Source organism: Eretmochelys imbricata, chromosome 20, assembly GCF_965152235.1.
Source record: "Eretmochelys imbricata isolate rEreImb1 chromosome 20, rEreImb1.hap1, whole genome shotgun sequence".
In the NCBI taxonomy this organism is placed as follows: domain Eukaryota; kingdom Metazoa; phylum Chordata; order Testudines; family Cheloniidae; genus Eretmochelys; species Eretmochelys imbricata.
The window spans coordinates 19,986,163-20,013,648 of record NC_135591.1 but is presented as its reverse complement, the minus strand read 5'-3'; the positions used below and the strand labels follow the sequence as shown (position 1 = coordinate 20,013,648).

The following is a 27,486-nucleotide window of genomic DNA, read 5'->3' as shown; positions in this document are numbered from 1 at the left end:
ACGGTGAGCATGTCTACACATGGAACTATCCAGGAACAGCTCTTGCCCTTCACATTCATACCGCTTACCTTTAATTCAAATTAACTGGCAAGCGTAGACAAGCCTTGGGCCCTCTGATGTGAGGGGCACAAGAGCAACGTAGCTTATGGACACTAGGAATCATTTCAGTTCAGGGGTGGCTTTGTTTCTATAATGGCCTTGACTAGAGCAGTGCAACTCTAATGTACAGCAGAACGGAGTTCGTGGAGGGCTAGCAGGAGTTTGCATGTCTAATCCGGTCTCCACTGTAAGAGGTGGTGTTGTGTTAATATAATGAAAGAAATCTGTATTGTCCTTCAGTTACCATGACTTATGGCTGGCAGCAACATAGCTTCTTAATGAGCTAAAAGGGCAAGCAGGTCCTGAGCTGTGCCCTGTACCTGTAATCTTAAAGGCAGGTGGACTCTCAGCCTTAGTTTGGGAAGAGAGGTTTATTATTGGTGTTTAAGCTCTGCAGGGGAACAGTCTATGAAAGTTCACTTTGAAAGCGAAATGGCAGTTCACCCCCTCTTCAAGTGTACTCAGTGTGTAGCAATAGGACGCCTGGCTTTTATTCCCAGCTCTGCCACGGACGTGCTGGGTGACCTTGAGAAAATGGCTTCCCTTCTCTGTGCCTCAGTTTCTCCTCCTACCCCTCATCGATTTAGATTGTCAGCTCTTTGGGGCAAGGACTGTTTCACTCTGTGCAGCACAAAAGGGCCTCAATCTAAGAGCTTGCTGGCTGGATGGAGGAACAAAACAACTCAGGCCCATGTCCTCCTTGGAAAGCTACTTCTCTGTGCCCTACCCTCTGCTGTGTGGGCTCCTGGACCTCTAAAAGGAGAGACCTTCATTTCTTTTTCCCCAAGGCACCCGGAGATCCTAATCGGGAACGAGCATTTCAATTGTGCTCTGTGCTGCGCAAACCTACAGGGTCCCTGCACCAAAGGCTTAGCTGAATTTGAAGGCAAGGTGCTTGTCGCAAACAGGAAGGCAGATGTGGGTTGGCTCTAGCAGTGAGCTAAGGTCTAGGGGGATGTGCTCCCCCCTCTGGTAGCTGTTGGAAGAGCACTGGAAATGATGTGCTAGAGAGAATTCTGTCACTTCCTGGTGTTATGAAAAACCTCTGTAAAATCATGACTGGTGTGGAGAAAGTAAATAAGGAAGTGTTATGAGGAGGAGTAAATAACGTAAGAACTAGGGGTCACCAAATGAAATTAACAGGCAGCAGGTTTAAGACAAACAAAAGGAAGTATTTCTTCACACAGTGCACAGTCAGTCTGTGGAACTCTTTGCCAGAGGATGTTGTGAAGGCCAAGACTACAACAGGGTTCAAAAAAGAACTCGATAAGTTCATGGAGGATAGGTCCATCAATGGCTATTAGCCAGGGATGGTGGCCCTAGCCTCTACTTACCAGAAGCTGGGAATGAGCGACAGGGATGGATCGCTTGATGATTCCCTGTTCTGTTCATTCCCTCTGAAGCACCTGGTACTGGCCACTGTCAGAAGACAGGATACTGGGCTAGACAGACATTTGGTCTGACCCGTATGGCCATTGTTCTGTTCCACAGTACCAAGAGAGGCAACTCTCATCACTTTTGTACACTCACAAGTGTGGTGCTTCTGAGAGGAAGTGTCACCTCTGGGGTTGGGTGGATGTGGTGGGGCTTTGAATCAGTCTCTAGCGAACATTGTTGCCTTCTCCTGATTGGCCCGACTCCTGCATTAGACTGTCCTGCCTTCCTGCCCCCAGCTCTGAATCCCCATAATGCTCATAAAGTGTAGTGTGACTTCATGACTGCTTTTTGCACCAGCATCTCTTCTCTGGCGTGTAGCTCAGGGGGCTCCTGTAGAGCTGATGCTGCATTGCTGAGTTTCAAAGAGCAAGGGCCACATTCAGGCTTGGTGTAAGCAGCAATTTTGCTGGGGCCTGGGTCTGTTTACATTGGGACTGAACTCAGCCCTCTTGCTGGTAAAGGAAGGCTAATTGCAAACCAGTGTGTTTCATTACAAACCTGGGGGGTATCTCTCTTCCAGAATATGCTGAGTTTTTGCACTGCAAATCCAAAAAGTTCACGGATTTTGATGAGGTTCGGCAGGAGATCGAAGCAGAAACAGACCGGGTGACAGGAACCAATAAAGGAATCTCTCCTGTTCCCATCAACCTGAGGGTATATTCACCACATGGTGAGTGAGACTTCCATTCTTCCAATCAGTAAAGAAACAGCACCGCAGAGGCAGATTTGAAGGTCCCCAAAGATCAGGATCTGTTTCTGCGCAGCAAGCTTTGCAATGACCTACGGAGGACAAACAGAATATCCTAGCTGGTCATCTGTGCACCCCTTGCATGCCCGTTCCTTACCCCATACACTGCAGGGATAAAATGTTCTGCTTCCCTTCACACAGCATGAGCTCTCTGCTTTCCTCTCTCCTCAGTACTGAATCTGACGTTGATCGACCTTCCGGGTATCACCAAGGTGCCGGTGGGAGACCAGCCCCAAGATATTGAGTACCAGATCAAGGACATGATCTTGCAGTTTATCAGCCGAGAAAGCAGCCTGATTCTTGCAGTGACTCCAGCCAACATGGATCTGGCAAACTCAGATGCTCTTAAAATGGCTAAGGAAGTAGATCCTCAAGGTAAAACAAACGCACCCACCTGCTGTATAATCCTTTAACAAAGGGAGGAGAATATCGGGATTCCCATGTGTTCTGCTGAGCAGCTTTCGCTACTGTGAGGAATCCCGGCTGGCTCTGCCAAGTGGAATGTGCTATTAGAACAGGGTATTTTGATGTCCTCTAATCTTTGGAAGGAAATCCTGGCTCTCTTCTCCTGTCCCCATCAGGGGCAGTGGTTGCTGGTCCAGCCGGGTCTCCTGCTGACAAGTTCCCCACCTGTGACACTCTTCCTACCACCCTCCTGTCCTCTGTCTTCCACTAGGTGTGTTCTTTATCTCCCATAGTCTTCCAGGCAGACTCACAAGGTGACCTGTTGGCTTGCTTGGCTGACAGCTTTCACTGAAGGGTGTGACTTGACACGCTGAGGTCTTGCCTAATGAGTTATGTGACTCTTGTCACTCAGGGTGCTGCACTAAACTGTCCAGTCATGGAGTTAATAACTAGCTCATCTCGCCACACAAGCCAGCTGTGAACGTTGAAACTGCAACTTAAGTGCTGCAGGCTGATTTGAGGGTTATGGCTCCTGCTTATGGAAAGTGAGAGCTGTTGTCTCTGCACGTCTAACTACAGACCTGGTCAGCTGCTCTCAATGTATCTGGCAAGTTGGGGGATGTGATGTTGATTAGCTGCTTCTCCAATGATCTTTCTTACCCCCCCACCCCCCCCCACAGGGCTACGGACAATTGGTGTGATCACCAAACTAGACCTGATGGATGAGGGCACCGATGCCAGAGACATCCTGGAGAACAAACTGCTTCCTTTAAGAAGAGGTAGAATGCCACCATCCTTATGTAATAAGCGTTCTGCTGAGATCACAACACCTTCCTCTCTTTCACTATTTATAGAAGACAGGGAAGTCCCAGAGCTCTTCTCTGTTGCAGCAGCTGTGCATGATATCTGCCAGCAGGGGGTGTGCTCTGCAGAAAACCCTAGTTACCTTCTTGGAGATATTCTCCTTTGTGCAAGCAGTATAAAGTTCACCTTTGTAACTGTATCAATCTCAGGGTCCCTTGCAGGGAGCACAGGAGTTCAAGGCTGGTGCGCTGGCTGTGTCATTCTCTAGAAAGAGCTAGCATGTGGAATTGTCCCGTTGCAGGCTACATTGGCGTTGTTAACCGGAGCCAGAAGGATATAGAAGGCAAGAAGGACATCAGAGCAGCGCTGGCCGCAGAGCGGAAGTTCTTCCTTTCTCACCCAGCCTACAGGCACATAGCAGATCGAATGGGCACACCTCACTTACAGAAAGTCCTCAACCAGGTAGGCCAGCCTGAGGTTCATGTCAGTGCGTCGGCCCTACTTAGTTGCTTAGGTGGAGAGTCAGTTAACTAACAGCTCTGAGTTGAAGTGGGGAGTGCATTGTCAAGTGATTAGAACAGGGGATGGGAAGTTAGATTGGATCAGTGCCTAACCCACATAAAACATCATGTGTGATCTTGGGCCAGCCGGGGGTTCCCCATCTGCAGAATGACTAATGAAAATCCCACTTGTCTGAACACCTGTGCATCTACCAGTGTGAATTCTAAGCAACGCTAAAGATGCTTGTAGCCAACAGAATGGAGGGAAAATCTCTTCTACTTGGCTTAAGTGGTGCAATTGGCCACCAGTGTGCGGTCAGTTTCGTTATTTTCCCCATATAGTCAGCTCCCCTTGTTCATGTGGGTCTTTTTCACAAAGCAAGAGAAGGCAAAATGCATTACAACTGAAAAATCTGACTTGTAAAGCTGCAGAATGGGGCTGGTTCAAGGCCTGAGACTGTCCTAAAGTCTTTGAAACTGATTAGTGTCTCTTTAAATAAACAGTAGCAGACCTGGACTATAACTTATTTCTGATCTTAATAGAGTGACCCGTTCAGTGAAAGCATTCAAATCTGATCAATAGACAAGCATTTCCTCAAGTTTCCTGTTGTGCAGTGTTGGCTCTTGCCTCTGGCTTGCCTGTCCATTCTCAAACATTGCTTGTAGTGATGGGCAGCTCGTGCAGGTGGGGGGACCAGTGGCACTGACCACTTCTCCAATCCTCTTGTAGCAACTGACCAACCACATCCGTGAGACCCTGCCCTCACTGCGCAGCAAGCTGCAGAGTCAGCTACTCTCCCTGGAGAAGGAAGTGGAGGAATACAAGAACTTCCGCCCTGACGACCCCACACGGAAAACCAAAGCCTTGCTACAGTATGTTGTTCCAACCCCTCTTCGATATGACAGGCACTGGATTTCGGCCAACCTTGCTAATGAGAGGGGAAGAGAGTCTAGCCTGAAATTGACACTTATGGGTTTTAACATAGGTCCATATTTAACTAGCTCTTTGCTTGAAGCACACAAATCCCCGCTGGCTGCTGATCCCAAGGAAATACACAATGCCCAGCACTGGCATTAGAAATTGGCACTGTGGGGGCAGGACATGCTAACTTTAACGGATGGTGCCATTAAGAGTTGGCATGGACATGAGACTAAATACCCTGCAATGCTAGGCTGATGGGAACATTGGGAGGGCTCGTTAAATCTGTAGCTATGATGCCTGGCAGAAAAGCTCTGTGGGCAAATAACTGGCATTGTCTTGGTTTTGTGTGCCTACAACAAGGATCCCCTGTATAATCCACTTTGTTTAAAGCCTTGTGTAAAAGCAGAGAACAAGCATGTACGTTCTTAAGATCTAAAAGAAGGTGAATGACCGTTGTTTTTGTTTCCCTAATTGTAGCAAAAGGGAGATGAAATTCTCTCCCCGTAGGGTTCGTGGAAGTAGAAGAGAATTCTCAAATGGCCCTGCCCAGATGAGATCGAGATTATGGCTAGCATGGTGCTGCCTATAGTGTGGCCGTAGCCTGAATGGCTGGTCCGTTACAGCCTTTGCTGTATTTGGCTAATGTCTGTTACTCCTGCTGGTTCTTTGCAGGATGGTCCAGCAGTTTGGGGTGGACTTTGAGAAGCGGATTGAAGGCTCAGGAGATCAAGTGGACACACTAGAACTCTCTGGTGGTGCCAGAATTAATCGCATCTTCCACGAGAGATTCCCCTTCGAGCTGGTGAAGGTGAAGCTAACACTGGTTTTAATACTTCTGTCCAGTGGTGTTGATTTCTCTCTCCACACAAAGCGGAATGTTGCTGGTTGCCAGCCATATGGCTGGGGGGAGTGTCTCCAGTGTCTATGCCATTCTTCAGGCTTTCTGCTTGTTTAGCAGCCAGCAGAAGGGTCTGTTGACCATCCTTCCCTGGTGTTGGGTTGATCTACTGCTCAGCTAAACCAATGATCTGGTTAGGAACCTCCCTCTCCTGCCACTTATCCATTGCTGCATGGCATAAGAATCTTTGCCAGAGCAGAGCTGTGAGATGCACACAGACTAGCTTGTCTCCTCATCTTGAGAAGACTGAGGGACGGGATGTTGTCGTTGGGATCAGCTGTCCTGGCAGAGCAGCAGTTGGTGCTGATGTTTCTAAGTAAGCAAAACCTCCTCCCTGACATATAAAGCAGGGCCGAAAGGTGTTCTACCTACCTACCTACTCCAGACACCCCATAATAAAGCAGAAACACATCAGGTCTTACGGGAGGGGGGGCAGTCTGCTGTACCCCCACCTCTGTCACACACAGGGTGGTAACCAGATGTGCTGTAATTCACTGCTCATTCACACAGCCCTTCTACTGCTTACCTACATGGCAAGCTCCCTGGGGGAGAGGGGCAGTGTCTCTTTACAGGTCTGAAGTACTTAGTGCCAATGGCATGCTATCTCCATCTACAAACAGGTAAATGTATGTTTGCGTCTTGTGGCTGTACGAGAAAGCAGTTTAAAAATGAACCACCTTCAGTTTGAATCCTGAGCCGTGATTGTGCTTCACCCCAGAAGGGCCGTGCTGTAGAATCTAACTGTTGTTTCTTTTTTAGATGGAATTTGATGAAAAGGACTTGAGGCGAGAAATTAGCTATGCAATTAAAAACATCCACGGCATAAGGCAAGTATCGGAGCAGGAGATCTTTAGCGCCAGTAACACGTCTTGTTTTCCTATGAGCAGTTCAGTCATGTTTGTACCATTATTCTGTGGTAAACACTTGTACCATGAACCCTATGTAGCTGTCAGTTCTGAACAGCTGCAGCCAGCTGGTGTGCCATGTGGGAAGCAAAAGGTGTTTAGAACCGAAATTCTTTATTGGAAATGGGTAGAGAGAATTAGAGGGTTAACATTTACGTTGCTGATGTAGTTTTCTTCCATGTGTCTGGACAGTGTAGGATTTGATCTAATGCTCTGATTCTGGAGTAGGGTTCTGCTGGCTCCACTAATGGAGAAGGCTCCTCTTGAGAACCAAGAGCAAACTCTAAATGTTATCCCTGTTAGTCTCGCTGGCAGAGTTTAGTAAAGGAGAGAGATCTGTTTCCTCTTGTCCCTTTAAATCAGAGGATAAAAGAATTCCTCCATTGCCTTGTGCATCTTCCCAGATGGGCAGAAGACAGCGTGTGGGGAGTGTATATTTTGAGATCTAAACTTCCAACTAAAGGAAAAGGGATCCAGGTTATTGCTGTACCGTTGTGCTTGGGAAATTCTGGCTCAGGGTTGCTGTCAAAGAAGATGCATTCCGCATGGACTGAGCTCAGTGATGAAGCTGCACTTGGATGAATCCAGACACTCAGCCCGTACTGTCCCGTGCTGCACTGAGGATGTAGCTCTGAGAACTAGGGAACCATAGGCCTGACAGGGCTGAGTGTATCATCCCAAAGAGGCCTCCTCTTAGCATGTCTGCCTTCCTGGGCTGCTCCGACTTGTGTTCCCTCTGCCCGAATATTGACTCGGGAATTGCCTACTCTGCTCTTGAAATGCTGCATGGGGTTGAAAAGGCTCCTTGCCCATCCACTTGCAGCATAGATGTGACCTACAATAAAATAGCCTTCGGTGTCTCTGCACTAGGCAGTGACTCCAGATCCCATGTGCTAGAGAGCAGCTTTGTTTGCATCTAAGTCACAAAGCAGCATCATGCTCTCGATTTGAGGCTTAACCCACCCCCACTCCACGGTATAATTGTGGCTGCACACCCCCAAGAGAAGGTCCTGTTAGTATCGAGGCCTGTCTGTCTTGGGGAGGGAGTCGATGTCTGCTGCTCTCTCATCAGGTCACAGACCGTTGCCTTTAAACCTGTTCACCCATTTTGTTTTTTCTCTGCCATGTCTCTGCCCTCCCTCACCCCTGCGTGTGGATGCCTGTAGGACGGGGCTTTTCACACCAGACTTGGCATTCGAGGCCATTGTGAAAAAGCAGGTGGTGAAGCTGAAAGAGCCTTGTCTGAAGTGTGTCGACCTGGTTATTCAGGAGTTAATCAATACAGTTAGACAGTGTACCAGTAAGGTATTGAACCTGCTGGAGGCTCTCCAGCCCCTTCCTACTAGTGGGGTGGCAAAGCCGGTGTGCTGCCAACATGGCAATGTCCTCTCCTGCCTGGAAAACTCCCCAAAGCTGGATGTGGGTAGGCAAAAGAGATCACGCTGACACTTCACTCCTAGCCTGCTCACTAACCTAACGTGAACACCTCATCATGGACCTGATTGGCATGCCTGGCCCTGGACAGAGGGAAGGAGGGTTGCCTCCTTCACACCTGAGATGCTGGCATTGCCCAGCTCTAAGGAATACCGTCCCGACCTTGGGTCGTGATAAAGATCCAGGCACTGTCCAGCACCATGGGACCTCTGTCTCAGTGTGGCTTAGTGGATAGAGCACTGAACTGGGACTCCGAAGACTGGGGTTCTGTTCCCAGCTTTGACCTGGCCTGCAGGGTGACCCTTGAGTGTGTCACTCCCCTTCTCTGGGCCTCGTATCCCGTTTGTAAAATGGGGTTCATGTTACTGATGTGCTTGGTGTAAAGTACTTCAAGATCTACTGATGAGCAGTGCTATGTAAGAGCTAGGGATGATGATTCTCCTAATGCACATAAAGTCTCTGGGCTCTGTCCCTGTGGGAGGATCTATATCCATGTGACCTCCAGCTGCAGTGATCTGTGGCAGATTGGAACAGATGTTGCCAAGGCTTTTGCCTCAGAGTGCTTTGGAGTCTGCCAGGCAGGTGGGCAGGCTATTCCTGGGCTCTGGTGCCTGTCTTAGCATGTGTCTTCTCCATCTGTGAGTTCAGCTGCTGCTTTGCTACACTCTGGGAAGCTGTGGAGAATGGGAGCAAAAGCCGGAAGCAGCTATTGTGGTAAATGATATTTACGCTCATTGTGGTGTATTTATAAATCCTGCAATTAATGAAGTGCTTGATAGTGAGCACCATTTCAAAAGGGTTCTCACTCTCCGGAAGTGTTAATTACCCTGGTACTATGCCGTAGCCCAGGATAAATCAGCCACTCCCATATTTAATAACTAGCTTCTTGGGACAACTCTGCTTTTTAGCTTCATCTGGTAGTAATGGATTGAGGAAATTTCTTTAAAAAAATAAATAAAAAAAATAAAAATTCACACCTCTAAAACTAGCTGTTCCGAGGCAGGATCCTGGGTTAGAGGGATCCTCGGCTCTGATCCAGTCTGTCAAGTTCTGGATGTGCCTGGTAGACAAATGTTTATGTCCGTAGTAAAAGGCCATTTGCCACTTTGAGGCCATTCCAACAAGTGAAATAGCCCCCAGCTCCTGCTTCCCAAAGTGTCTTGCTTGAGCAGAGAACTTCAGCACTCATCCAGTGGTGCATATTGTAGGAGCTGCGGGGGGTTGTTTCTGGGTCAGGAGTGGTGCTCTGTTTTGCTGTGGTTGTAGTGATCTGTGTCACATGGAGAAGCCAGCACTTGCTGCCAAGGTTCCTTCAGTCCCAGCTAACATAGTGGGGAAAACTCGGACTTCTTCCTTGGAATGAGTCAGCACGGTGGCTTGCAGGAGTAACATGCAGATGAGTTCTCGTAGGCATGTCTGCTTCCACGGGAATCCCGATCCAATCAGAACAGCTTGGTCAAGCGGGGCTTGAGATGCTCTCAGCAGGAACTTCTCTGGCGCCAGTAGTGCTCTTTATCAGGTACCACCCACCTGGTCTCGACATGCCCTGTGTCACTGGAAACAGGTTCTAGCCCTAATATAAACCAGTAGATTTGGGAATCTGGAAATGGCGGCAGTCAGCTTCTTTCCCCGTCCCTCAACTTCCCCGTGATGCGTAGCAGTGGATCTCTCAAACAGCTAAAGAAAGAAGCGGGCGCTTCGTGCCGTCAGAAGGCAGCAGGCAATGTCACTTTGCCCAGCGTAAAGCAGCAATCTTGAAGCCTAGCAGGGCCCTAGATCAGCTGCTGTCTTGAAGCTTGGGATGGAGGGAAGCAAAGGAACCTTTACCTTTATTAAAGGTCCAGTTGAGCAAGACATTCAGGGCTCAGGTTCTGGTGGGATGTCATCTCCTGCTTTTGGCTCCTGGAAATGCCAGGGGGTGGGAAAGATTCACCATCGTCCCACCTGTTGTTGTCACTTTGTGCCAGTGTAAATGGTCACATAACGGGCACAGCAGTGGTGAGCCAGTGAATGACAATCAGATCCTTATGAAGTCCAGGATTTAACCAGATGAATTAAGAATCTGATAGTAAATGAATTAAATGCATTTTTAAAATGAATCTGAGGAAACTGAAGGAATTTCTTGGGGCAAGTGCTGCTGCTTTTTCCTTTGCATGTTACTAACCTTGTTTTTGGTTTAAAAAAAAATCTCATTTTCTTTTCTTTCTGTCTTTGTTGCTGTTTTTTCCACCCTGCGTGCCTTTTGGTGTCTCATCTTTCCGCTCTTGTGCTCTGCATGAGGCAGGACGGGGCTCTTCACACCTGACATGGCTTTTGAAGCTATAGTGAAAAAACAGATTATAAAGCTCAAAGAGCCCAGTTTGAAGTGTGTTGATCTGGTGGTCTCAGAGCTGGCCACTGTCATTAAAAAGTGTGCGGAAAAGGTAACTGGTCTTAATTCTTCCTCTGTCTAATCTGAACATCTGGAATGTATTGGCTCGCAAGACCCAGCTGATCAAAGTGAGTTTGAGACCATTAAACTAACATTTTGGGGATCCGTGTCCATGGACATCTGAACACCTTCAGCCAAGGACACACTTGCAAAGTCTAGACTCATAACGTTAACTTGGCTTTCTGGCATGGGTCCTGCAGAGGCATATTGCACAGGTGTTACTTCACACCATAGCAACAAAGGCTAAAAATGCTCCTGAATTCAGTTAGCCTTGCTTAGCATTAGCCCGTGCTTCATGCCTGGGGGATCTGCTTATCCGTGGGGGATGGGGAAGAGACAATACATTTGCCAAACACATTTAAGGCCCACCAAAAGCTGATCCTGCTGATCTCTTCAGAAACAGCAGAGAACTGACTTTTCTTTGCTGTCCTCTGAGCCCCACTTCTGTCCTACCGACAAAACTGGGGGTTAGTCCAGTCCTTTCCTGCCCTCTTCAGTTTTGTGAGTGCTTCTATGTGTCAAGCTTTTTGTGGCTACTGTGATGGCTGCTGTGATCTGATCTTACACTCTCTTACTCCCTGCTTCTCAGCTTGGCTCCTACCCCAGACTACGAGAGGAGACAGAGAGGATTGTTACCACTTACATCAGGGAACGGGAAGGAAAAACAAAGGACCAGGTAAGCTCCTTTTGTGATGTAGGGAGTGTTTGTTCTGTGATGCATCCAGCACTTTGGGGGTTGTGATCCATATGGAAGGCGAAGGAAAACGTGACTTGTTCGGGACAGAAGGATGTCTGATCTCAGTGCTGTTTGGGGAGAACCTGACACTCCAACCAGAGCCGTACGGTAAAATAATGTCCAGCTCCACTTTGCGAATCCTCTGAGCCCAGCGCACCTTTTGCACAGGGCACCAGCAATCCTACAGTACCCTCTGCTGGTAGCAATGCAAACCGCACCTTTCTGCAACCGCTGTTGATCTCTACAGCAGTGTGCCGGGCTTTCCAGACCAGTCTTGGTGCTGCGAAGCAGCTTTGATTGACCAGCGCTGACGCCTGTTGTGCTGAAAGTGGCACTTTCATTGTAGGCCTGTTACTGTGTTCAGCTGACTCGGGTGTACGTGTCTTCCAGATTCTCCTGTTGATCGACATTGAGCTCTCTTATATCAACACTAACCATGAAGACTTCATTGGATTTGCCAAGTAGGTTCCTCCCTGCTGTAGCTGGGAAGTGTGGGTTGCAGGACTTCTCGGTAACCAAGGCTCTTAATTGCAAGTAATCGATGAGCATTGAAGGGATGTAGCAGCAGCTGCGCAGAGTCCATAGGGCAGGGAGCTGCAGGGTCCTGAAAGCTGCAAACCTGTTCAGTGGATGTCAGAGACGTCGCCTCCCTCTGTTACGGCTGCTGAGCTGCTGGCCGGGCTGGAGTCAGGTGCCTTAGGGCTGGGTGCGGTCGGTGGGGGCAACACTGGCTTCACGTATGCCGTTCCCATTGCTCCTCTAAAGTGAGTCTGGTAAAGTACCTTTGTTCTAGGCCTTCGCCTGAAGGAGGCAGGGGGTGTAGTGCTTAGGGACAAGCCAAGGTCTGGGGCACCATTGTGCTAGGTGCTGTACAGAGTAATGGAAGACCCCTGCCCCAGAGAGCTTAAGATGAAAATAGACCAGACAGAGGGTAGGGGAAAGGGTAGTAAGTCTCTTATCAGTCTCACTGACTGGTGCTTGTATTTTGGCCAAGGAAACGGGGATCTTCTAAATGTCCACCAGAGCAGACAAGATCTTTTAACGTCTCAAACAATGTAGAGGGTATGAACTAAACCTTCCATAGCAAAGGAAGAACAGAGCCAGGGACTTGTCTACACATGCAAATTAATCCCTAATACGGTAGAGCATAAATTTAAAGTGGATAAACTCTTCCTGATTAACTCCCTGTGTGGATGCCTGTATCTGGAATGAGAGTATCCACAGCTGGAGCTAATAAAGAACAACTCCCCTTGTAGGCAAGCCCCAAGGATGGAAGTGCCCTCTTGTTGGTTGAGTGAATGCAATCAGCCCAAGGGCTGTTTTATAGCAGCATGATCAGGGCTCCCCTTCTCACCTTCTTCTGATTCATTTCTGGTTTTCCTCTGGTTTTTCCCCTCTCTTTAAGTCTCTGCTTTTTCATACTTCATTCACGGTTCCTTCCTCTCATAATTTTTCCTGTTTTTCCTTTGAACCACCTCACTCTTTCCTCTGGACTCTTCTGAATCTTCTCTAACGCCCCCAGCTGTTACACTGAGCAGCACTTGACAACAGGGTGGGTACCTGTCGCAAACAGTATGTAATTAGGGTGACTTGTGGGAACGGACTCCTGCTTTCCTTTACCTTCAGCAGCGCGGAAGGATGCGGTTACAGTAGCTGGAACAGCCTTGTGAATGCTGATTTTAAATTAGGCAGAGCCAGAGTGCCTCATGGAGTGATGCTGAGCATTTGACAAACAGTCCTGCCTCCCAGCCTGTGAGGGAGCAACTGTGAGTCAGTTACTCCAGTAGCTTTCAGGTGCATGTCCAGAATCTAGTCAGTTGCACCCAACTTAACTGCAGGTGTCTCCCCAGACAGACACCCTTGGATTTCCTCTGGCCATCTGCTAATCTCCTTCAAACCCCACTTCCCCAGCAAACTGCTACCTGCTACTACAGCCTTGGGCTCTTTGATTAGCCTGTGGAGGTTGCTGTGGAGCTCTGGGCAGCACCCCCTGGGCATGCCCCATGCCAGCGTGGGGAGCAAAAGGACTGTAGATACATCTCAAATATCTAATACAGAGCAAAAATGTTCAAACTACCCCCTTGGATACCATGGTGATGGGCATAGCCCACACATGGCTGGGTTCACTAACCAAGGCCTTGAATTCTGTATCCTATTGCCCTTTTAGTGGCCAAATACAGCTAACGTGTGACGCTTCCTCCACAGCAAGCTGTAGTCTGTCCCTGCCGGCTGCCCAGGAGGAAGCGTTGCACTAGGGTGAATCAGCCAGATGCTCTGACCTGTAGGCTCCCGAGCTGCACTGGTCTGAAAGCCCCATAGTGCCCCGTGAGCGCTGGTTGTTTGTGCAGCTGATAAACAGAACACTTCAGAAATCTCCTAGCCTCTCAAGTTCAGAGCTCCGATAGCCTCAGATGCCATCAAAAGAGACTCAGTGTTGTGTTCTGTCCTGCAGGCTTTACCCCTCAAGGACTAGGCATTTCCCTATTCCGCTCCTCTCCTCGCTGTCTGACTTAACTAAGTGCTTGCAAGGTACTACTTAGCGCAAACTGCTGATGTAGATGGTAGCCAGTCATCTGGAATGCAGATGGAATGCAAGTCGGGTCTCAAAGGCCACAGTAGCTGAGTGTTTATCAGTCACCTTGTGCTGTTGATGTGAAGCTGGTTTGCTTTTTTTATTTCAGTGCCCAGCAGAGGAGCACCCAGCTGAACAAGAAAAGAGCCATCCCAAATCAGGTACTACGCACCAGTTGAATAACTGCATCTCTCTTGGTAGCATAGGCAGAAGTGGCTGAGTATGTTTGGGTCCCACTTGAAGACATGTAAACCTATTCGGTACAATCCTAGAGCTGCATTTTGCAGTCCTAGAAGTCTCTGTGGAGACTTAATTCAGACTAGTTGCCGCATTATCCCCCTGTCTGAAGGTGCAGAAGGTTCTGTTTTACCCTGTGTATTTGCAGACACAAAATACAGATATATCCTGCAAGGGGTAAAACCTCCAAATGCCTATATAGCTAGCTGCCCACCTGCATCCGGTCTTAGGGGAATAGATCTTTACACATGGTCTAGGCAAGTGGGAAAACAGCACCAGAGGGCATGTGTAAAATATCTGTGCCCCATCTTATCACAAGCCAGATGTCTAGCAGGGGACGGGCGTGGGGAAGGCTAGCATCAGAAAGTACCAGGTAGTGATGTTAAACCTTGATTCTCTCTCTTCACACAGCCTTCCAGTTCTGAGTGGTATTGCTATTTAGTCTGCATGACTTGAGAACAGGATTAGAAATGTCCCCATTGCATGGTGTCAGTATACGGACATTTGCTTCTTGTTTGGAAACACTGTAATGAGACATTAACACTGTATAAATATAATTAATAGCATGTAATTGTTTTCTTTTGCTGTTTTTCTGCTTTTTTTTCCTACCATTTTTGTGCTTCCTGCTTCTTCCCCCTCATCACTTTGTTTTCCTCACTGTTCTGTCTCCTCGTCCTTTTTTTTTCCTTTTTACCTGCAATCCTAATTTTGCGCACCTAAAGGGTGAGATATTGGTAAGTACCCATATAGTGTGATAGTGAACTATAGATGAAGCCTAGTGATGGAGACACCCCGTTTAAAACAAAAAAACAAAAACAAACCCCCCCACCCCTGCAAATCTAAGAAAGAGGCACTTCTCTCCTTAAAACCGAGTACACTTGCTGTCTAGAAAAGCAGGCACCTTCCAAATGGAGCAACATGGCTTTTGTTAGGATCCTCCTTTGCAGAGGGAAACCTTATGGGATCGCCTGATCTGACTTAAAAACTACTGGACTCCTCCTGGCATATTGTGGGGAAAGAAACAGGTGTGAAGTGGGGGGCATAGACAGCCCTGGAGGCTGAAATGCCTGTTTATTACCTAAATCCCCTGCTGCTGTCTCCTACCTGCCCTGGACGGACCCAACAGTCTTGGGCTGAGAGGGCAACTCAGCCCACAGTTCATAACACTGCAGCCCTTAACAGATGATGATGCCCTGAAGGTGGGGGTCAAGCCATAGAAATACCTAGGATAGAGGCAGTGAGAGATCCTATTCCCCCTTTGATCTCTTATCTCTCCATCTGCCTGCTTCCATGCTCCTAGGGGCATTTGTGGGGAAAGCGTATGGCTGGAGTACATTGCATTATGGGCACTTTCTGCCCTCTGAGGCTAGGACAAGAAGCAGTGGGCTTAAATTGCAGCAAGAGTGGTTTAGGTTCATAGAATATCAGGGTTGGAAAGGACCTCAGGAGGTCATCTAGTCCAACCCACTGCTCAAAGGAGGACCAATCGCCACCTAAATCATCCCAGCCAGGGCTTTGTCACGCCTGACCTTAAAAACCTCAAAGGAAGGAGATTCCACCACCTCCCTCGGTGACACATTTCCGTGCTTCACCACTCTCCTAGTGAAAGTTTTTTTTCCTAATATCCAACCTAAATCTCCCCCACTGCAACTTGAGACCATTACTCCTCATTCTGTCATCTGCTACCACTGAGAACAGTCTAGATCCATCCTCTTTGGAACCCCCTTTCAGGTAGTTGAAAACAGCTATCAAATCCCCCTTCATCCTTCTCTTCTGCAGACTAAACAATCCCAGTTCCCTCAGCCTCTCCTCATAAGTCATGTGTTCCAGTCCCCTAATTATTTTTGTTGCCCTCTGCTGGATGCTTTCCAATTTTTCCACATCCTTCTTGTAGTGTGGGACCCAAACCTGGACACAGTACTCCAGATGAGGCCTCACCAATGTCGAATAGAGGGGAACGATCACGTCCCTCGATCTGCTGGCAATCTCCCTACTCATACAGCCCAAAATGCCGTTATCCTTCTTGGCAACAAGGGCACACTGTTGACTCGTATCCAGCTTCTCGTCCACTGTAACCCCTAGGTCCTTTTCTGCAGAACTACTGCCTAGCCGCTCAGTCCCTAGTCTGTAGTGGTGCATGGGATTCTTCTGTCCTAAGTGCAGGACTCTGCACTTGTCTTTGTTGAACCCCATCAGATTTCTTTTGGCCCAATCCTCCAATTTGTCTAGGGCCCTCTGTATCCTATCCCTACCCTCCAGCGTATCTACCACTCCTCCCAGTTTAGTGTCATCTGCAAACTCGCTGAGAGTGCAATCCACACCATCCTCCAGATCATTAATGAAGATATTGAACAAAACCAGCCCCAGGACCGACCCTTGGGGCACTCCCCTTGATACCGGCTGCCAACTAGATGTGGGGCCATTGATCACTACCCGTTGAGCCCGACTATCTAGCCAGCTTTCTATCCACCTTATAGTCCGTCTATCCACCCCGTACTTCTTTAACTTGCTGGCAAGAATACTGTGGGAGACTGAATCAAAAGCTTTGCTAAAGTCAAGGAATAACACGTCCACTGCTTTCCCCTCATCCACAGAGCCAGTTGTCTCGTCATAGAAGGAATATTAGATTACTCAGGCATGATTTGCCCTTGGTGAGTCCATGCTGACTGTTCCTGATCACTTTCCTCTCCTCTAAGTGCTTCAGGTTGGACATTAGGAAAAACTTCCTAACTGTCAGGGTGGTTAAGCACTGGAATAAATTGCCCAGGGAGGTTGTGGAATCTCCGTTATTGGAGATTTTTAAGAGCAGGTTAGACAAAAACCTGTCAGGGCTGGTCTAGATAATCCTTAGCCCTGCCTTGAGTGCAGGAGACTGGACTAGATGCCTCTCAAGGTCCCTACCAGTCCTACAATTCTCATGGGAAGCAGAGCGTGAGTTGGAGTAAGTGTGGCTAAACCCAGTGAGCAAGATTGGCTGACTGGTGGGTGGGGGGCAGGTCTCTTCCTGGCTGGCTGGCTGCCAGCCCTGCTGCCTGCATTCCAACTCCTTGAGTGGCTGCACGAGCGTAAATGGCTGGTGGCACCCAGCACTGCCTGAAATCAAGGTTAGCTGCACCAGTGCAAACTGCCCCCTCTGACAGGGGTCTGCCCCCAGGCAAGTACCCTGGGGAAGATCCCCTCAGATGATCCTTCCTTTTGTGTAAGGAAGAGCTGAGTAATTTGCCTGCCTGTATGAAAAGCTGCCAAATAGGGCTTTTCCTTTAAGTGTACTTGCTTCTAAGGGAGGGTGAGGTCTCTCTGAATGAAAACCAGTTTGCCTTCTCGGACGAACAGTGCCCTCTGGAGGGGGTGGGTCGCAAACTGGCTGGTGTGTACCTGGGGCTCAAATCTCAGACTGCCCAAGAAAATGGAAATGCGTGCTGCTTCTGGCTGGAGGAGTCTTTAACCTTGGTCAGGGTGCCCCCGCTGGTACTTAACAGCTGCCGAAAACGTCCTTTCCCCAATGTTCCCCTGGAGATATACACAGACACACTGGAGGCAGTTTAGGAATGGCTCGTGAGAAGATCCCTTCTGTCTGATGCAGTCAAACCTCACGAGGCTGTGGTGGGGCAGAGGTAAAAGGAGCTTTAACACCACCACCTTCATAGGGAGAGAACGGCCCCCTTTTCCACGTGGACTGGAAACGTGCCTGACGCTGGGTTCAGAGGCGGACCTGGTCCGAACTGGGATTGGAGAGAAGTGGTGCCAACCACCCTGCTTCTCTCCAAAGTGCTTTATGAGGATTGGCCGTCACATGGTGGAGCAACTGAGGCGCAGAGGGGAAGGGCCCCGGTTGAGTTTGTCACACCTGGGAGTAGAAAGCTGGGTTCCCTGCCGTGCTGCCGCTGTGCTCAGACCCACTAGATGTTGGTGTGGGTTGAATAACTGAGGCTTCTGGCCACTTAGTCTATGGCAGGGGTTCTCAAACATCATTGCAGTGCGGCTCCCTTTCGACAATAAAAATTACTACATGACCTCAGGAGCGGGGACTGAAGCCTGAGCTAGCCGGAGCTCCGGGTCGGGGGCGGGGCAGCCAAAGCGCAAGGGCTTCAGTCCTGGGCAGGGGCCTGTAATCTGAGTCCTGATGCCCAGGACTAAAGCCTTTGGGCTTTGTCCCTGAGCCCCAGCAAATCTAAACAAGCCCTGGCAACCCCATTAACGTGAGGTCACGACCCACTTTGGGGTCCTGACCCACAGTTTGAGAACCGCTGGCCTCTGGGGATTTTAAGTGTTTATCTCCCTGCCAACTGGGTGGTTTTGAGCCAGTCGTGGGTCCCCTTCCAGTTTGTAGTGGCTCAGTGTACAACAGAGAATTTGGCTTTGACCCTAGAAGATGACACGTACCCTTACGGAATTCCAGCAACCCTTGGCACTGCTCTGGGTATCCTCAAACCTAAAAAGCTAGCAAGGAACTGCATGCAGCTGCCACTAAAAACGACGAATAAACTAAGGGGACCCTGAACCCTCTGCAGGTCCAGGCTCTCAGGAGAGAAGCATCATAGGAGCATCGGGGTATCTTATGAGCCTGGCGAAAGCCTCGGCAGCAGAGGCGTAAAGAAGGCTTTGCTTGCCATCAGACATTCTCCTGGGTTAGTGGCGTTTTGCAAGGCACCAGTCCCAGGCAAGAAGGCAGGTTCTGATGCAGGGGTTGTTGATGAGACAAACCAACCCCTCCCACAGTTGAGTCAGTGCCCATTCGTGCTCTCCCTGGGGAAGTTTGCCCACATAAAGATGGCATAAATGGTATTGCCCCATTAGTCATTGGAGCTACAGTCACTTACACCAGCTGAGGTTCTGGCCCAAGTACCCGTCTAGTGATCTCCGCTTGATCTCCATACTTTTGGAAACTTACCAGCCTCTATCTCAGCCATTGGTAGCCATCTTGTAAGTTTCCCAGAGTTCTGTTGCTTCCATTTCCTTGTGGCGTCACATGGACTTTTCCGAAGCACTAAGTGAATCCTCCCGAGGGCCTGTCTGTTGCCTCCCGTGTCTCCAATTCGGTCCCCTTAAGGCTGGTCCTCCATCACTGGCTGAAAGAATGCAGATTGTAATGCGGTGATGGGAAGGTGGAGATCTGACTATCCGGGACGTAAGCTACCAATCATGCTGGGCCGCTTCTGATTTGGAGTGATGCAAAGCTGGAGGCAAGAGAGTTGAATTTACATGCTCCAATCCATCGCTGCAGAGGGATCCCACCTGCGGTGCCAGCCCCAGAAATGTGCTTCACGCACTCCCTGTTGGGGTCTCGCTCGTCAATGAAGGGGAAGTATTCACTCTTCAAAGGAATCTCCTTCTGGGTGTTCTGCTGTGCTGCTTCTGTCACTGGAATGCTGTACAAACGAGCTAATCCGCTCCACCTTCCTGGGAGCTGGCTTGGTAACAGTGCCTCACTTTGCCCATTTCTCAGGGGCAAGAGAGGTACCCTGGGCCTCCCAGCTAGTCCGTGCCAGAGCTGAGATTAGAACTGGGCATTTCTGGCTCCCAGGAATAAGTCCTTCCTTTCTGCTAAAACTTCTCTTAGCTCCATGCTACATAATTGATCCCTTAACGTCCAGGCCTCTGCTGCCACAGCTCTCCCGCCCTGCCCTGTAACTGCTGTTCCAGAAACAGCTGTCTCTTATCCTTCCCCGGTGCTGCTGATCATTGTCTTCCCAGGAGTCCAGGTTTAAGCCTCTGGATCTGCTACTAATCCACCAACCCAAGTCCTGTTTCTCTGCGCTGTGCCTACAAGCCAACTCTGTTCTAATTCTCTCTACCTCTCAGACACCCTGCTTCCGCTCTTCTGCCTCTGGTCCTTTAAAACCAAATTCACTTCAAATTCAGATGTTTAAATGGGAATCAGAATCTCAAATTTAAAAGAGAACCTAAAAGGGAATGAATCTAAGGGGTGAAATCTTTAACCTGGTTTCCTTTTTGCCGTCTCAATTTCAGGGCTTCTTCCTTCCCTCCACCAGAAAATCTGTATGAGTTAAGTTTTAGCTCTAGCAGCCTGTGCCCGCTGATGCACTGAGCTTTGTGTGTGTGTGTAACGTGTTTGCCTTTGTTGTGGCTTTTATGTCGGTAGCCACCTGAGCAGCTTTGACAATGAGAACAGCCTTAGTGTGATTCCCTTGACACTAGTTCCCAAGCAGCATCTGGAACAATCATGGCATGAAAGGCTTCTCTTGCTTCGCACACTAATCCTGGCACTAGAAGCTAATATGAACGAAAGTCCTGCCCTAGTCAGATTCTCAGCCGCAAGTTCCTGGGACTCATATCACTGCTGCTGACAGGTGGCTCCTATATAAGCAATAGCAAAGAAATTCCGAGATCTAGCGTGTTCACTTCTTCTCCACATACCCACGTGGGTCACTTACCCCCCTCCAATCCATCCATTGGACTGATTTGAGTCAACCCTCTAGACGTGTGCTGAAAGCTTTTTCCCTAGTGTATGTGCATTACTAACCGGCCTGGTGATACTAATGTGTGCGGAGCGCTTGGGTAGAGTGACCGGAGCCCTCGATGTTCCTGTGATCAACCCTGCTTGGGCAGCCGAAGCCTCTTGGCCCCTCTAAATGTGGTCTATGTGGATGGCTTTAGTTCAGGCCTACGCCCGACTGCAGTGCAGTGTGTTCTGCTGGAGGCACAGAGTCTAGGCACTAAGTGATCATCCTATTGTGAGCCCTCTAAAAGAGGGTGGGGTTGCAACGTAGAATGTGTTTCAAAAGAAGCTATTGAAGCCCAGTTCTTAGGATATTGTAACTATTGAATGTTGGGCCAGAGAACAGTTCTCCAGACTGTAATCTCTTCTGGGTTTACCAAGCCTGTGCTGTTACTACAGGATCTGATGCCTGTTAAATGGCTCTGTTTATAACAGGCTTCTCATACTCCCTCTTATTGGTTTTGCTGTTCATCATAAGTAGCTTCCCAGACAATCCTCCACCCTGAGGAGTTCAGCAGGCCAGAAATAGAAGATTTACTGGCATCTGGTAACCTTAGCGTTCAGAGAGCTGATAAAGGCCGTTTGGCCTGATCTAATGGAAACGAAAACCCAGGCTTGAGCAGTTGGGTCCCCTTGGCATCTGGAAATGGGTCATGCAGGCAAAAAGGACTAGCAGAAGACTAGCAACAGGTATCTGTGTGCTGTAGTCTTTGGGCTGGGCCAGTTGTGTCTCATTGGCTTTCACAGTAGTCCTTTATGTGAAGACCCTGAGGTAGAGTTACAAGCATGTAGGGTTACGCTGCGGACAAGACAGGGAAAGACTTTCCAGAGGCAGAGGAAGGGGGTCTGTTGTATTCAGACCGGGAATAACCTGCAGTACTCCTCCCCTCAGTGGCTATTGCACAACAACAGTGAAAGGGCCCAAAAGGCATGGAGCAACTCCTTCCTGATTTGAAACGCCGAAAATTCTCACCTTGCCAAGTATTTTGGGGCAGGCTCTGCCATACCATTGTAGTCTCCAGTGCTACTGTCTGTCACTGAAGTTACACTGATCTAACCGTACACAACCTAGCCCTGTTTGGCTGAGCAGTGAGCTGCTTGTTAGCCCCAAGGTTTTTTTTGGTCCAAAACAAAATGGGATTGTCTGGAGAGTGGCACCAATGATGACTCAGGTTTCAGACCCTTTTTCAGTGGCCCATCGGGGGGCTGCCAAGACTTGCCTTTGTGGTGATCAGTTATGAAAAACTTCAACAAAGGCAAGGGGTAGCAAAGACAAACACTGGAATATCCAGACTGGAGACTTCTTTATACCATCTGCTGTTCTAGGGAACCCACTGCTGGGAGTTGCTCTCCAAAGTCCATTGCCTCTAGGACAAAAACCCATCTTCTAGGACCAGATCCTTCCCTGGCTTTAGCGGAGCGAGCTGTGTTCAGAGCAGGGATGAATGTGGCTCAGTACATCTCTGAGCACTGGGATTATGGCAGTCAAGACTCATGTTGTTCTTTTAGGTGGTCTCCAGCTACTTTTTCCTCAGTGGAAAGATAAAGGGGAGAGAACAGTGCCTTAGTTGTTATCAAGAGCCTTTGCAGTGAAGGTGATGGTACATGCTATAGATCAGCCAGTACTAGAGATCACATGCAGCTGTAATTCGGCTTTCTCCTAATGCTGTGCTGTGGGGGGGACAGGATGTTGGCCAGAATTAGTCCCCTTCCAGTCCAAATTATGATCAAGATAAGTGCATGAACAGGGTTATCTGGCAGGGTGACCTCTGCTAGCAGATGACCTGGAAGGTCCCTTCCAGCCCTACGTAAGAGGGGTCCGAGTCACGCTGGTCTCTGTTTGCTCATTGTGTGGTGGGAAACGCTTCTGCCTGCCCTGGAAAAGCTGGCTGCTGCGCAAGCCTCCAGACCATGCAGTGCTTCCTCCTCGTCTCGTAACGTGCTGCTTGCGAAGCTGGGCTTGGGCAGTACTGCTTCACTGCTGCTGGCCCCGGCTCCCGTTCTGCTGTTGCCGTCGTGTGCGTGTCACTCAGCACTGGCTTGGGGAGCCCCAGCCTTTCCGAAGGCCATGCAGGAGCAATGGTTTCACAGGCTTTCCAGTGGGAAGTCCAGGGCAGCCTCGAAGGAAGCCGGATGTGCTTCCTGCTGTGAGTGAGTGCAGCTTGGGGAGCGGCAGAATGGAGGGATGGGGAGATGCTCACCCCCCTGTTCAAACTAGCCATAGTGTTGTCCTGGCCATTCTCAAAGGGGGCGCAAGGTCATGCGGACTCACTTCCTGCTCTGAAGGGGATGAGGGGAACAAATACCCTAGTTCCTGGACTGGCTATTCAGGGGGTCCATTGAGCCTGGCTTATTTCCAGAAAGCTCTTTGGTCCCCTGGGTGAGTAGCACCTGGGTAAGCTATAAACTGCAGGCTCAGATCTCCCGTCCCCTCGATAATACTGCTGTGGCAATAAGAAGCTGGATTTGAGTGCATCTGCTCTGCATTTCTGTGACCCAGACCATTGGTGGCGGCTGGCGGAATCACCAGGGGAGAACTCTGCAGTGTGGTCTTGCTGTACAGACGCTGTGGCCAGTGCCTCTCTGGTCTGGATTCCCCCAAGGGGCCCCTCCCCCTGCCTAGAGAGTTGTAATCTAGGTGTGAAGGCTGCTGAGATGGCCAAATCTGCAGACCTGTCCTATTACTCTTGGTAAAACCTGCTTTGGACTCCTGGCTGGAAAAAATGTGCCAGGCTCCCTTTGAGAAATGGGGCTGCTTCCCTGCCTATCACTGGTAGGTTTCCATGGGGCAGACCCTACTCACAAGCTCTCCTGCCAAGACGCAGAAGGAAAGTAGGGCCCAGGTTAACAATGAGCAGCAAATTAGGAGTCCCAGAGAGCCCCAGACCCCTCTCTGCTCTAGGCAGCTTAAAGTTGAGCGGGTGGCCAGAAAATAAGGATTCCAAGCTAGCCTGTAACCTATTCTCTCTCCCCTGCCCCACCCCACGTTTTCCCACTCCTCTTGTTTCCTTCAGGTAATCCGCAGGGGCTGGCTGACGATTAACAACATCAGCATAATGAAAGGAGGCTCCAAGGAGTACTGGTTCGTGCTGACTGCAGAGTCTCTGTCCTGGTACAAAGATGAGGAGGTGCGTATTAGCTTGGCTGGTGACCGTGAAAGGTGGTGCGTATGGTCTGCATCTGGCCTGGGGCACTCTGCCCTGCCACTCTGCTGGTAGTGAACGGCCTCATGCCACTTCACCACCAGGAGCAGCTCATTCAACTGCTGCTGGTGGAACCGGTTGGGTTGACATGCAGCTTGTACATCACTACAGAAACCCAGGGGGAGGGCAAGTTTTGGGCCGATCAGCCCCTGGATTCAAACCCTTGAACTGTAGCTGCATTATGGGAATGTCTAGAAGAATGTGACTGAGCAGCCAGTTCCTGGCACTTACCCTGGATTTGTCACTATGGCAGGTTGTGAGTGTGGGTCCGACATGCTTCGTAACAGCGTGTCCTGGGGCTGGCTGCTAAAGTAAAACCTCTCTGTGTTCATTGTGAGCTTCTGGGGCTGTTACCAGTGACTGCTTTCCTGCCATCACTTTAGAACCCTGTTGTTGCCCTCTGAGCAAGGTGATGGGCATGGCCATGGGACACAGGCTGTGGTGGGGGCATGTGGGATTGGCAGAGCAGGGAGTTACCAAATTCAGCTGCCCGTGAAACCGAGGGGAACATGGGTTAGTCTCAAAAGATGCTTCGGCTCATACCCTTCTCATGAATCCAGTGTGGTAAAGTTTGGCTGACTCCCCTCAGGAATAGCCGGGGTGTGGAGAGCGTGGACTTGCGCTGGGCCTGAAGTCTTGGTTTGCTGGTTTTGAATCCATGGAAGGTTCTGCTGACGACCCCATTGGACTGTCCGTGATGCCCAGCCATCTCCCTGTGTGCTAAAGCGCACACAGGAATAAGACCCTGACTCCTTGTCACTATATGGGCAGCCATTCTGAATCAGCAGGGTCCCAGCCAGCACATTCCATGTCTCCAGACACTCCCAGGGAGCTGTCTGTTGTGTAAACAGCAGATAAGAAGTGAGCTAGTGGGACTCTTACAAAAGGCAGCTGCCTTGGTTTAGTGGAGACCAGGTCTAGTGTGGGCAGCGTATCACACACAGCCATGACTGCAAGTGCCAAACAGATCATCATAACCATGTCTCTACCCCATTGTCTCGGTGGTTTTTGTCTGATGTAACCAGCATTGCAAGAAGCTTCCAAAATCATTAGCCCCTTGGCTAGTAGAGAGAGCAGGGCCCCCCTCACCTCAGCTGAACCAATGTACACTGAAATACACAAGATTTCAGACCTGAAGGGGTACTGAGCCCCTAGGGAACTCTCCACGGTACAGATCCAGTGTGTGCACACGCGCCCTAAACAAGGGAAATTTAAATAATCCAAGATGCAGAATTCTCCTGGTAAGTGCAGCTAGGGACATTTCAGAGTAGTTCAGAGAGATTTAGGAGGCTTTTTAATAACCAGTGTCTGTAGAATAGTCATTTGGGTTTAAACATTGCAGGGCTGTGCTGGTGCAGGAGAGCCAGAAAGGTACAGGAGGTCGAGTGAATTTCACTAAGTAAAAATCAGTGGGGCAATCCGCTTCATTGTCGGGTTCTAGCCTTAACCTAAGGGAATCCGCTAGCTGGTGAGCATGGGTCCGACACGCTTCAGAACAGTGTGTCCTGGGGCTGGCTGCTAAAGTAAAACCTCTCGGCATTCATTGCGACCTTATGGGGCTGTTACAACTAACTGTTTTCCAGCCATAACTTCAGAACCCTGTTATTAACCTCACAGTCTTGTGGGAGTTGGGAGCGCTCAGAGTAATATTCGATGCTGGGGAAGTGTCTGAAAATTCACCCTTGGCAATATCCTCTCCGCAGTCCCTCAGGAGGTTCTTATTGGGTTAGTAACCCATGTGCTGAGGTGGTACAGAGTGCCTCTCGCATGCAGTTATTGGAGTGGACAGGGAGTGCCTTCAGGTTTAGACAAACGTGATCTGGGCTTGGCAGTAGCTGGCCACTGCCTAGCCGGGTGCTCTCAACAAAGGTGGCCCCTAGCGTGCCAGATCTCCTGAACTCGAGGCTGTTGATTGTCTCTCCTGGTCCCTGGAGGAAGGGATAGTGGTGCTCGGAAGCAGAGGTGGCCATGTGTGGTGTGGGCACGCAGCTGGGATGTTCAGAATGCAGTAGCAAATCCCTCTGATCTGACAGGCATCACTGCTGTGTGGGCGCAAAATTGCCATGTTGTCATCCTGCAGGCCCCTCGGCCAACTGGACGCGAGGAATTGTTACTGAATAACACCTGGCTCTTACTTAGTGCTTTTCAGAGGTCAGGATCACTGGCCCCATTGTACAGACGGGCAAACTGAGGCACAGGGAGGGAAGTGACTTGCCTGCAGTCACCCAGCAGGCCAGTGGCAGTGCTGGGAATAGAACCCAGATGTCCTGAGTCCCCAACCATTGCTCTGGCCACTAGGCCATGCGGCTTTCCTAACATTCACTGGATCAGTCCCCATAGTCCCCTGCTTTCTGCCTGGAAATTAAAATGTATTACGCCAGCGCGGCAGGTCTTGGTGAAAGCTGGTGCCTCTTTGGGCTAAGCCCTCTTGGCTAGGGAGATTGGGCCAGAGCTGTCGTATCCTAGCCTGTGCTCCTCTCAGCTGCAGGGGCTGGAAGAAGAGGAGGGGAGGCAGTGTCCCTTCTTAGCACCACTCGGTGTCTGGAACCGAGACGCCACACTCACATTTTCCAGCACTTCCACCCCCACAGTCTGAAAACCGGATATTTTCCCTCCCCATGTCACCCGTCTCGCAGCCAGGCTCCAGTGGCTTGGCGTTGGTGCAGGGCTGGGTGGAGAGGGATGGACCAGGGGGCAGAAGAGAGATCGTGAGTGGGAGGCTCTAGTTTCTGTGAACATGCTGCTCAGAAAAGGAGATGTTAACAGAACTTTATTTCCCCATCTCACTGTACAGTTTAACTTCCGCTCCAGGAGGCAGCCTCCTTACCCGAGGAAGACCCAGACATTCTTTGTTCTTGTCCTTTCTTCCAAGGAAGCTGCAAAGATTAACCTCTCTCTGCAGAGAGGCTGTAAATCTAGATAAATTTAAAAAAACTTAAATCTACCTCCTAAAAGAGAAGGAAACATGTAGAACTGATAAATTTCATTCTAGCCTATTCCCCTACCCCCATCCCTGGCAGCCTGTTTCCTGTGAGGAGGCCTCTCTGGGGGCGCTTGTCTGGCCCCTCTGCTGTGGGTAATGAGAACCAGCAGGCTGCAGATGAATGAGGCTCTGTATTCAGCAGGCACAAATTGCCTACCCCCCATGCCACTAGAAATGAGCTGCTGCTTGCAGAGAATTTCCAGAAACACCCAGCTGCTGCCGGAAAAGCACTTTAAAAATAGCACCCCATAGACCTGGTCTAGGCAAATGCGAGGGAAAGCATATTAAATATGGAATAATAAAGCAACATGGGTTTAAACATCAATCCGACTAACCCATCTGTGACTGGAGTAGCCATGCAGCCCTAAGAACTCATGCACCTGGTTAATTCTAGCCGATAAGAACAGTAACGATAAACATTTGCTCCAAGGCTTACGGTAAACGAGGGCAAGCGAAGTCTCGAATAGCTGCATACGTTGCCTGCCTTACCTGGGTCTGCTGAGCTGCTCCCGGCTGCCGCTTTACCAAACCCAATCTAACCAATGTGCAGACTACTGTACACCTTTATAGCCTCCTGAACAGGTAGTCTGAACACTGGGCAGGCTGGGCTGGAATCTGTTTCAAACCTCCCATGGCATCCATGTTTTTTGTGGGTTGTTTTTTTTTTTTTTTTTTTTCCCTTTTTCCCCCTCCCGGGTTTTTATAAGAGAAG

The 27,486-nt window shown here is 49.5% G+C and overlaps 1 protein-coding gene across 12 annotated transcripts in view; it reads left to right on the top strand.

Moving 5' to 3' along the window:
• DNM2 (dynamin 2) overlaps positions 1-27,486 on the top strand; it is a 63,943-nt gene that overhangs the window by 22,825 nt on the left and 13,632 nt on the right. For 3 of the 12 annotated variants that reach the window (XM_077838350.1, XM_077838345.1, XM_077838342.1), the window contains exons 3-15: positions 2,057-2,206; positions 2,456-2,659; positions 3,370-3,468; positions 3,795-3,955; positions 4,724-4,866; positions 5,588-5,723; positions 6,573-6,640; positions 7,885-8,023; positions 11,173-11,259; positions 11,710-11,780; positions 14,001-14,052; positions 20,099-20,128; positions 23,603-23,716. In XM_077838350.1, the coding sequence (XP_077694476.1) occupies positions 2,057-2,206; positions 2,456-2,659; positions 3,370-3,468; positions 3,795-3,955; positions 4,724-4,866; positions 5,588-5,723; positions 6,573-6,640; positions 7,885-8,023; positions 11,173-11,259; positions 11,710-11,780; positions 14,001-14,052; positions 20,099-20,128; positions 23,603-23,716 (1,454 nt within the window). Of the gene's footprint in view, positions 1-2,056; positions 2,207-2,455; positions 2,660-3,369; positions 3,469-3,794; positions 3,956-4,723; positions 4,867-5,587; positions 5,724-6,572; positions 6,641-7,884; positions 8,024-10,436; positions 10,576-11,172; positions 11,260-11,709; positions 11,781-14,000; positions 14,053-14,850; positions 14,863-20,098; positions 20,129-23,602; positions 23,717-27,486 lie in introns of all 12 variants that reach the window. The other 9 variants (XM_077838353.1, XM_077838348.1, XM_077838346.1 and 6 more) reach the window with 5 other exon arrangements.